General features: G+C 35.0%; 1 protein-coding gene across 1 annotated transcript in view; it reads right to left on the reverse strand.

Annotated features, from left to right (window-relative positions):
• LOC138712445 (phospholipase B1, membrane-associated-like) overlaps positions 1 to 12,362 on the reverse strand; it is a 74,620-nt gene that overhangs the window by 36,475 nt on the left and 25,783 nt on the right. Inside the window, exon 3 of the mRNA XM_069844269.1 lies at positions 8,137 to 8,365. Coding sequence (XP_069700370.1) covers positions 8,137 to 8,365 — 229 coding nt within the window. The remainder of the gene's footprint in view (positions 1 to 8,136; positions 8,366 to 12,362) is intronic.

Raw genomic sequence — 12,362 nt, forward strand, 5'->3', positions numbered from 1 at the left:
TCTGAAACGTAGAAATACGTCCCTTATGCTACTCTCCATTTAAAAGTTCGCCCATCAATAACTTGCCAACCGTTACGTCACAGTCTAGTATATACAGTCACGAAGCTTGAGTTGTTGAGGTTGCTAGGAACAATAGACTGTGCAGGTACTATTTCGCATTGTCTGTAATGAGGCGATAGTAACGATCCTAGTGGTTAGCAACTATCTATGGATGTATATTTATTACATATTGAGCTTCGTGACTGTATATACTAGACAGTGGTTACATTTCGAATAAACCTACATTATCTTGAAGTAGTTTACATTCCTCCTGAGACACCCTGAATACTGAAATGAGTAATTATTAATATTTATTTTCGACTATTTTTGTTATGATTTAAAAAAGTGGGCAAATAATATTCTCGCACGTCTTATTTGCTTTTAGAATTTTGTTACCTTTTGCGTGGTTTTAGTTATTTTATCTTAATGCTTATTAATTGTTATATTTTTTCGTAGTAAACAATTTTATTCATTAATGAGAATTTATAAAATGATACATTTCAATTTTGGGCAGGTTTTAGGGATTCTCAGCCTGGCATAAGGATGAGAGAGCAAAACGAAATTCATTCAAAGACGCTAAGACCAAGCACTGTCACAGTACTGGTAAAGACACGACTGGCGGTTTCTCAAAGAACGATTCTAGATTTCGCTTCTGGGCAGATCTTGTGGGCTCTTGGCTGTCACAAGGATGAGAGAGCATTACGGAATTCATTCAAAGACGCTGCTGCTGCTGCTGCCGCTACCAGTACTAGTGGTAGTGGTAGTGGCAGTAGATTTGATGAAGGGGAATGAACGGACAGATGGACAATCCGGTCGAGGTGGGAAGGATTGACGATCCGACTGAGGGTCGGAAATACAGAGTGGCGCACGAAATGTTAAATAATTTATATTTCAATTTATATGAATATTGTAATATATAACATAACGAACTACATAAAATTAGAATAACAAACTCATGGAGAATTGATGTTAAAGAAGAACTTGTTCAATGTGGCCACCGTTTTGCCGCAGTAGTCCTTCAAGACGAACGTTCATAATCAGCAATACTCGCCGACACAGATCTTGCACATTTCCACACGCGCTCTGAGTTCCACCAGATCTCGAGGATGCTGACGGAAGAAGTGTTCTTTTAAGGGCCAATTGTATAAACCCTTTAATCTTAGATCAGAAGTTAAATTGATCCTCGTTCTACTGAACTTGGTGATCGAAGTTCAGTTATTTCTTTTCTGTTTGAAGTATACGAGTGGCAGATTGTGCAAAAAGAATAACCATTATTATTAATAAATATATATAATATTTCAATTTCTTGCCTTAATATACAAACATTCTTATATTTTATAAGGCTTTTTTTCGTGTTCAGCAATATCAAATAACATAATCTATAATTATATTATGTTTATAACAACCATTAATTATTCATGGATATGATAGGTACATTCATAAATTTTCAATTAACTGTATTATTAAACGAAAATTGTCGTTTTATAAAGCTTTATTATGTTTAGCAGTATCAACCACCATAACATAGCTTTGGAGAGAACGATCAATCTTCTTATAGTCCGCCATTATTTACAATGCATAAAACAAACCAATGTCTCCAACCGAGTGTGCGGAAAGTCGCCAAAAAGTAGTTGGAAAGTCGCTAGATTTCTTATTATCAACAAAGAAAGGTTAAATTTTGTTACTATGAGGTGCTAAAAAGGTCTCTAAATCCCTATTTAAGCAATATAAAAGTTAAAAGAAATTGTGGTCGAAAAAGAGTTGAAGGTGCTAAATTGGCTATACTGAACAAACCTGTACAACATGGCCCGTGCATCACATACTTCATCTGTTTATGCGATGTTGCCAAGTCCTTTTCACGTGAACTTAGATTGCATTTGAACCTAGGTAATTTGATCGCAGAAAAGTTCTATACAATAAAAGAAGTGTCTGAACTCGGTTCACTTTCTGATCTTCGATCAAAATTGATCTTTAGTCAGGGAGTTTTATACAATTGGGCCTAAGAGTCCCCAAAGAAAATAATCTCAGGGTTTGATGTCGGGGGTATGAGGTGGTCAAAGTTAACCACACTGAATAACGCTGAGGCAAGCGGTGGGACAACACTCTTTCACCAAACGTTTGATGCAGTAATTCGAGGACAACATTGGCTTGTGTGGTTGGGCTCCATCCTGCATAAACCACTGGAAGTCGAGTGGCATAAAGTGCAGGAAGGAACTGGTTTCGTAACATGACCATGTACTGTTATTGCAAGTTATCTTGAACCTTCTGAGCGGGGACAGAGGGGCAGAGGGAAGGAAGCGCGTAACGCGGGTGGAGCCAACTGAGTTGTTTGCGCATGCTCCGCAGCATAATCTCTTGTCAAGAAACATAGAACTATTTCCTTCACTGCGTACCAGTAGTGTTACCATGGAGCAGCAACCACAGGGTAGTAATTATGGTGAAATCACACCACCGCGGAGAAAAAGTAACGCTGTTATCCTTAGCCGAGAAAGAGAAATTATCGCAAATACAATAAAATCAAGCGTTGCGAGGAGGGAAAATTAATCAAATATTTGCTAGAACCTCTTGCTAAGGAATATGAGAGAGCGGCTAAATACTCTGGCAAAAGTATTGTTCCTTGAAGAGAATTAAAAATAATACTGAATTACAACCGAATGAACCTCACACTACTCCGGGAAAGAATAGGTTTGTAATGTTTAGAAATTATTGCTACAATAGTTATGTACAATAGTGTGTGTATTGAGAGCGACATAATGAATTACTTTTGCAAGTTATTATTTTCTTATAGTTCTATTAAACATATTATTTCATTCCAGAATTAGACTTGTGTAAAGTTGAAGTGGACGACTTCGATCAACATGTTATTCGGGATACAATCGAAGAATTATATCGTGTTCAGAAAGTAGTACCTACGATTAAGAAGATAATTCCGAATGGATGATGCCATTGGCGAAATAATTAATTTTGGAACAAGCGATGATGGCAGCAATGATAGGGATATGGATTGTGTATAATTGTAAATTAATGTAAATTCAAATAATAAGCCTGTAAAATATTGTTATAAGACTATGTACTTATTAGCTGAAGGTGTAAGTCATGCAGGCCTATATAATGTATAGAAGTAGCTGTAGTAACTCCTCCATTGCCGGTCCCCAGCCCGGAAGAGAGAGGAGTGTACACACGATTATATTTAAATACTTACTCATTACAGGTTAATTAAAGCTTGCTACGAAGCTATGTTATCCTCTCAAAACCGGAGTATCGAGAGAAGATGATGTCAGTATTGAACCAAGTTCTTTTACAGTAGAGAGCCGTAAGGTAAAAGAACCAACGTTTTTTGAAGAGTCACGTTACCCGAGGGAGGGGCATCCTTGCCGTGTCGTTACGTTGATGAGTACATGCCGTACCGAGCAGTTCCAAAGACAGACTTAGGGGATGTAAAGTTCAAGATAACTTGAAATGACAGTAGTCTTCTGTTGCGAATTGACAGTTTGGTCGAAGAAGAAAGGTTCAGTTATCCCGTGGCTTGACAAGGCAGCCCAAACACTTTTTGGCCGTAATTGTCCCTTTATTGAACGTGCATAGACGTTCTCTAGCCTAAAATCCAGTAGCGGACGGTGGGTTTGAAAGTTGAGGAGGCCAAGACGTGAATGATGAGAATATAAAAATATAAGTTCTGTGACGTACCTCATTGCCAAGCGCAGAATTTATAGATTTTAAGAAATTAAAATTAGGTTTTCCAATTTATGTTTTAAGATTTTAAATAGTATGTTTAGGAATTTACATGATTTTAGGGAAAAATAAATATAAACAACATACTGTTAATATATTACAACGGCTTGGTAAAGATTGCCACTCTTTGGGATACTTTGGCCCAATTGTATAAAACTCCCTGACTAAAGATCAACTTTGATCGAAGATCGAAAAGTGAACCGAGTTCAGACACTTCTTCTATTGTATAAAACTTTTCTGCGATCAAATTACCTTGGTTCAAATGCAATTTAAGTTCACGTGAAAAGGATTTGGCAACATCGCATAAACAGGTGAAATACGTGATGCGCGGACAGGTTTGTTCAGTGTTGCCAATCTAGCGACTTCAACTCTTTTTCAACAACAATTTCTTTTAACTTTTATATTGCTTAAACAGGGATTTAATGACCTTTTTAGCGTCCCATAGTGACAAAATTTATCTTTCTTTGTTGATAATGAGAAATCTGGAGACTTTACAACTACTTTTTGGTGACTTTCCGTACACTCTGTTGGAGACACTGGTTTTTTGTGCAATGTAAATAATGGCGGACAATAAGAAGGTTGACTGTTCTCCGAGTTGTTATGTTATGGTGTTTGATACTGCTAAACATAATAAAGCTTTATAAAACAACAATTTTCGTTTAATAATACAGTTAATAATTAATGGTTGTTATAAACACAATATAATTATAGGTTATGTTATTAGATACTGCTGAACATGATAGAGCCTTATAAAATATAAGAATGTTTGTGTATTAAGGCAAAAAATTGAAAGAAATATATATAAATGTACCTATAATATCTATTAATATTAATAATAATGGATATTTTATTTGCACAATCTGTCGCTCGTATATTTCAAACAGAAAAGAAATAATTGAACTTGGATCATCTAACTTAATCGGAGAAATTTCTTCAGTCAAAGTTGACTTTAGTTTGAGACAAATTAATCTCAGATTAGACTTTATACAACACAAAATTCCAAGTTCAGCTGAAACAAGGATCAATTTAACCTCTGATCTAAGATTAAATGGTTTATACAATCGGGCCTTTAAGTCCTAACCTACGAATTAAGTCTTTTTAGGTCATATTACATTTAAGAATGTTACTCTTTGCTACATAAAACGAACAAGAAAAACAATATTTCGAGAGCAACGAGATAGCAACAAAATTGATTCAAACTTTAGAATCCGGGGCTTGCTCATTACTATTACATAGCCTAATTTTACAGCAAGTTAACTGGACGTTCCTCTTTCTTCGCAAACCGATCAAATAGGCCACAACATACTGAATAACTGCTATTAGAAGAAGCTAGAGACAAATTTGCATTTGTTTCTAAACTGTCGATATGTTTGAAATACTGTGTAATAAATACATCTCGTAACACAAAAGAATAAAATAACAAGAACACCTGCAAACAAGAGAAAATCTAACAACATAAATGAAAATTTTTACGCAGGGAGAGAAAACTAACAACACGTGACTCAATTTTCTAAAACCAAGAAGAGAGAAAGAGAGAAAGCTTCCGAATACAGCCGAAACCGGCCGTGACTATAAGCAGTAAAGTTGTCAGCGGTGGGTAGGACGTCTCCAAATCGGCTCCCTTCGCGCGTTCTAGTCAAGTTTAAACACTCTTCTAACCAGCTATCTTATTGGTTGAACTGCTGTTGTCATGGTTACTGGGGAGTAGCGTCATGTAGCCTACTCCTCTCTCCCGCTCTCACATAGGCACTGCAGGATGCTAGATGTCGACTATACAGATTACAGCGCTATCTGTTATTTTTCAGTACGAATTATTTGTACTATGTACAGTATAGCGAGCGGGCATCACCAACAGAATGTGGTCGACTTTACGTAACTTACATCTTAGTCTTAGTGAATAATAAAATTAATATAAAAGGAAAAATGTTTGTCATTTGCTGTAACTTATCTGTGATCTTAATTCAGCTGAAATTATTACTGCCATATTGTGTTCTGGTAAAATATTAGGGGAGGCTAGGCCTCCCTTGCCTCCCCTGAAAATCCGCCGCTGCTAAAATCTCACATTCACATGGAAATACGCCTCATCAGAGAACCAAGTATTATGCAGGAACCCTGATTTGCTGAGTCCTAGCGGACGCTCCAGGGACCACTGCATTTACGAGCGGAGTTTGAAATATGTCGCTTTAAATTTTCTGCTGTAACAATAATGACCCCGGTAATTTTTATAAATTTAATTAATAATTACATCTATCCCTGCCCATCTCTTCGTAATTGAGTCAACATAAAGCCAAATGGCTGGTCTCTACTTTGAGACGATTCAACGAGGCTCAAGTCATAAATCAATCGACCTCCTACCTGATAGCGAAATTGGCTAGTCCCTTATATTGAGACAACTCATTCTGCCTAAGGTATTTCCGTGGTTTTCCTAAGGCGTTAAGACAAATGTCGGGATGAGCCCTAAGAGAAATGGGCCACGGACCTATATGCCCTTCCCCATAAATTCCCCCTTTTCTAACAAACGACGTATTGCCGTAGTTCAGTCTATAAAATTACCTGTTACATGTGCAAGATCACTCATTTAGTCGCAATGCGAAAGGACAGGGAACCTATCAATTTGCCTTGTCATCGAACAACAGACGACAGAGTCTTCTCGACTCCTCCTGCACTGCGAAATGACACAGTTCATTTCAATGTGCAGATTTACACCAGTCATTTCTTCCTCGTCCCGTCCAGTGATCACTTTGATCACATTTCCGTCCCCCTCGCGTATGTGGTACCTGAGAGGTTACGTCCATTTTCGGTTTTCCCCTTCAAAATTTTCTAGAACTCCTTCAGTGGAGCAGCGAAACCCGGAGTGAGACTAGTGACCAACAGGCTTGGAGCTCACATATTTAGTTTCTTACAGTCCCGAACCCCTTGCAAGGACGCGTTTTGCGTACCTTTTAAATTTGTCCTCCCAATTCTCCTCTTTCAATAGGGATATCCTGAACTAGCACCAACAGATAGCGCACGTGTACTTTGAGGGATGCGCTTTGCGTGTGCATTTGTTTTTCGGTATATAAACATTGAGGATATACGTTGTGTATTAGTATATTAAATATTCTTAAAAACAACTAAAAATGGCAAATTTTTGTTATGTTCCTATATGTAAAAACTGTCTTCAATCAGGTCTCGAAATATTCTGAATATATGCTTTAAACCTTAAAGATATAAGTAATTAAATTGCGCCTCGAAAGTGCTAGCTATTAAATAAAAGTAACTACTTCAAGTAGGTGATAGTGTTGATTACAGTTTCATTTTGGAAGGGGAAAAAGAAAAATTAATAAAAACATACGCAACCTCGTCAGCGATCTATGTTAGCTTAGATTAGGCTATATGCAGTACTTGTAGGAGTCTCCGAAGTTTACGCCTGCAGTAAACTCTCGATAAACTGGGATGTTTATTATCCAGCACGATCTGTAGTGAAATCCATTTCGTGAATATTGTTTTTAATGTACTGTACCCTAATTATTAAAACCATGTTTTAACTTCAAATTTTCAAAATCATCCTACATAGTATTCAAAACTGCATGTCCTTAACCTACAAAACGCACGACTAATCGTGATACTACTGCGATCATATTATATCATCCTATTAAAAATTGCATTTGATCTTTCTGCAATTACAGAAAAAAATACAAGAAATTCAAACTTGATAGTCCCTTCCCTATAAAAAAAACTACATTGGTGGCTCCATATCCTGTTTTTAGCGTACGGTTCTTAAATACTAATGATTAAACAGGGTAATATTCACCTTCGACATAGTTCCAATTTTTTTATTCGTGCATCTCGTTCTCAAAGTTCTCGTTTAGGTTCATGAACATTCAATGTACTCGTATCTATATTCTGTATACTGCAGATTTTCCCACCCATCTCGGGGAATCGCTCAATATTATACAGGTTTACGTTATTATTTATTGTAAATTAAATTATGAGGTAAGAAAATATTGAATTATGTTAAATTTTACTAGGTTATACAAAATAATTGTAAATATAATTTTGACACGCACAGAAAACCAACAAGCGGGAAAACGTAATCAACTGTAGCATATGACATAACATAGCCCTACAACATGTTGCGCCGCATGGAACGCTCCTGCCATCTAGAAGCAGAACTTCGCATAAGATATCCCTATTCAATTCAATTCAATTCAATTCAATTCAATTCAATTCAATTCAATTCAATTCAATGTCGCTTTAATAGTTTAGCCACAGAATCAAAATCAAATGGTTCAACATTTCGTGCGCCATTCTGTATGTAAGAACAAACGGACGGCCAAATAGAGGACGACCGGACGAAGGGGCTGAGGTCTGTTGTAGCCTCACCTCCGCTCCAAGACATGCCCCTGTTCTCGATGTACACCTCCGCTAGGCTGGCCGCAGCTGCCCCGTTGGCCGCCGTCAGGCTGTCGCCCATGGCACCGATGACGTCGATGTCACCTGGACGCAATCTGTGGACGCTGGTCGGCCGTGTGGGCGACCTCATCCCTGGCGCCCCGGCACTAGTGTCGCAGGGGAATGGCTGGTCCTGTGGCACGACATTCTGGAACCTGTTCTGCAACACAGCCGCCCAAAATCGTAATTCAGTAAAAAAACTTTGGATTATACCGGTTATCCCACTCGAAGGTAGCCCTGGTAACAAGTTTGTTATAAAATAAATATTTCAAGGATTTCAACCTTCAGAAACATGCGTTGTAGTATTCAGTTGTGTATTCTGTGACCAAGAGGAGGAAGGTCATAAGTCAATACTTTGTGAAAATGAGATTTTATTATATATTTTGAAAGCGGAAACAATTGTCTGGTAAAACGATTAAAGTCAAATAAGACTCCTGACTGGATTTATAGAGCATTATCAAATGTCCTAAGTAATTTTTTAATCGAGCACACACAGAATAAAGGACTTAAGAATATTTAATACTTTATGCTCGACCATGCCGAAATGTAGTAATTATACACCTCATTAAAGTACACCTATTCATTATAATTCAGTTGTTCAGCCAATGAGAAATCACCATTGTACAATTATAAAACCGCAAGTATCGATTATTCTCGGATATGCAATCGAAAGACAATTAGCGAAAAGTCTCGGAGGCTGGAAATCCAATACTGTCGCAGAAGGTTATGTTCTGTTACTATAATAATTAGCGTTAATTGTAAATAATATTCAAATAAATTCAATTTGTCATCTCGTTTTTCAATTCTAAATCAATTTCCAGGTTATATCAAGCCTAATGTTCATGTTATTCTCTAGATTATATCAAGGTCAATGACATTCGTGTTTCGGAAAAAATCAACACTTTCGCGTCTGCGCACATCTCACAATTCAGGTCAGTTCCGCTCCTCACTTACATAACCATAACATGAATACTTCTGAATAATTTCAAGTTAGAAATATGGTCGAGCATAAAAAGTCGTAATATACTATTATTCCTTACAAGCACCACATGTTTACTTTCCATGCTTCTATATTAGACAGGTCTAACTTGTATTTTAAGAATTTTATCACATACTGATGCCCTTTCATTTTAAAACTTTAAGCACCAGGGTAAACAATTCTATAATTGTTTAAGACCCATTTTGCATTCCTAATTCCTATTTTGACATGAAAAATGTCTTATGTTTAAATACTTCTACTTAGTTTGGGTTCTGGTCTTAAAAGGGCTTAAGTGCGGCTACTTTTGGAAATAATCAAGAAAATTGTTAAATGAGCAACATTATCTATTTTAGAAGAAATATAAACAAATAATATCCAGGAAAAACCTCTTAATGAAAAAAAACTCTATAATTGACACCAATTTCAATCTTTCTACTGCTCTCCTGAAAAGTATAAAATTTTTACTCAAGACCTTTTTCCTCCCGGCCACAGTATTAGCGCTCAGGAAGGACTTTTTCAGCACCTACTGTGACAATCTCATGCTACTTTTGTACTTTTTTTGTACTTGCACTTTCTTTAAACTAACGGGGCTATCTTCGAGTGGGACACACTGTATAAAATGCCTCTTTCTTCTAAATTGCCCGCTCTAATTTTCGTTCATTTTTTAATGTGTTTTTCATACCTGTGTTCTGTATCAGCGATCAAATTGCGTGACGTTAAATTATTATCTATGTTACAATTAAAGTAATAGCCAAATATTTACGAATTACAACTTTACAATTTAAATGACAATTTGGTTTCAGCTCTTGATTAAATGGCAGATACGAGACTGCCCGAAGTAATATTTAAATATTTAGCAAAAAGAACACGGGACATAGGAAGATCGAAAGGGCGATGGAAATCTAACAGTGTGTATATAGTCCAGGTCAGCTTACTTAAGGGGTTAGGTACAGCTTACACTAGTAAAATTTTTGGAAATATTCAACATTTTTTCCTCCATTATTGTATTTTGTACGATAATGAAAATTGGTATGTGTAAAACACTGTCCTTCTGCTATATGAGAAAAATATTTTTACGATTTAAAAATAATTATATATATATATATATATATATATATATATATATATATATATATATTTTAAATTCAAAATGTGCAATTCACTGTGCAGTGATGAAGCGTTTCCCTCATAACTCATAAACTTGTTAACGTTTTCACGTTCTCTCGCTTTTATTTTATTGTTGAAACTCATGTTTACAATATCATGCTCTTCCAACTACATTCCTTAATAAATAATATTTTTTTTTATTTTGTGTCAGAAGAAAATGCTGATATTTGACCATTTTGTAAAATGAATTTATTTTTTATCAGACAATCTATCAAAGATAGAGAAATGATCTTTCATCATATTGTAGATATGACATGCATTAATACACACAAGAAATTCCATCGCAGAATGTTCGATAGTTTTGAGTTACGTATGTGGGAAACGCTTCATCACTGCACAATGAACTGAATTTTGAAAAAAAAAAATGTAAATAATTTTTTTAAATCGTAAAAATATTTTTTTCATATAGCAGGACAGTGTTTTACACATACTAATTTTCATTATTGTACAAGATAGAGTAATGAACGAAAAAAATGTTGAACATTTCCAAAATTTTACTGCTGTAAGCTGTACCTAACCACTTAATACCCTAAGGGTGAAACCTAACCATTTTTCCCTATTACTACATATACTAGTGATTTATAGTGATTTTCTAGCGATTTTCTAGCTCTCAGATTAAATTTTCTTTTACTGATTTCGTTTCGAATTTCGGGTACTGACAAATACTACAACTGGCAGTTATTTTGTAACTGTTATGTTGACAGAAATAATTTCGTTTTGCAGCAAAGGAAACTGATGATGAAAATGCAAGTACTAAGGCATGTGAATGAATAATTAATTAGAAATATTGGTATTAGTATTAATAGAAATACACAATTCAGTTCTGTTGCGTTGTGATTCCAATTCAATTCTATATTCAGGTAAATATATTATTAAATAAGAAATAGCTTATATATCTACTTGCTATGAAACATGACGTAAATATATTTCACATTTTTAGGAATTTCTTTCGTGTTTATGACTTTTTTTAAAATGTTCAAGAGAGGAAATATCATGGTAGTGACTTCTCCAACAAAGAAAACGCTTGTACTTTAAGTAGGCTATACATTTCAAAGTGGTGTTCTGCTTTCGAAATTCGTACTACTCATTTTACGTGATCAAACTACATTTTTAGGTTAGGTCTCATTAATCGTAAACTGTTTAGTGAAAGCAATGAATTTCATGTTGCCAGACAAAATACATTTTAATATTACATCATACTAATCCTAATTACCAACATAATATGCGAGAAATCCAGGAGGAAAATATACTACTTCATAAATTACCGAACCATTTACAAAACACCTCTCAACATAAAAATGAGATGTGGTAAATAAGACTATTATTATTATTATTATTATTATTATTATTATTATTATTATTAATTTAATTTAATTTAATTATTTAGCTAGCTAGTGAGTACAAATTAAAATTATAAAACAAAAATAATTCTAGCCACTATCGTAAGAGCCAGGCTCGTGTACGGTGTGGTCTTAGCCAATATATAACATAAAATTTACAAGGACAGTTTACTAAATACAGTAAGTAACTTAATTCAAACCGATAAATAACACATAAGAGCAAAGAAGAAGAAGAAGAAGAAGAAGAAGAAGAAAGAGAAAAAGAGGGATAACACACAATTAATATAAAGTGACAATCAGACAGAAGTCAGTGATATTCAATAAAAACATGAATATAGTCGACAGAAACAAAATATAAAAAATACATATATTTGTTAATATTATATATCATGAATAATTTTATAAATTTCTTTTTTAAAAGCTTCAATTTTAAAATATTTCAAATTTGGAAAATGGTTTGTAATTTTATTATAAAGTCTTGGGCCGAAACTAGCACCTTGTTTAAAAGCTGCACTTGTATGACATTTAGGCTGAATTTAATGGGAAAGTAGACTTTTGTCTTCGAGTACGATATTCATGTCTATTAGATTTATGTTTTACTTGATTCCTGTGGTAGTAAGTTAGTAAACTATATTTATAAATTTCTTCTTCTTCTTCTTCATTATTATTAT

This window comes from Periplaneta americana, chromosome 13 (assembly GCF_040183065.1).
Source record: "Periplaneta americana isolate PAMFEO1 chromosome 13, P.americana_PAMFEO1_priV1, whole genome shotgun sequence".
Taxonomy (NCBI): domain Eukaryota; kingdom Metazoa; phylum Arthropoda; class Insecta; order Blattodea; family Blattidae; genus Periplaneta; species Periplaneta americana.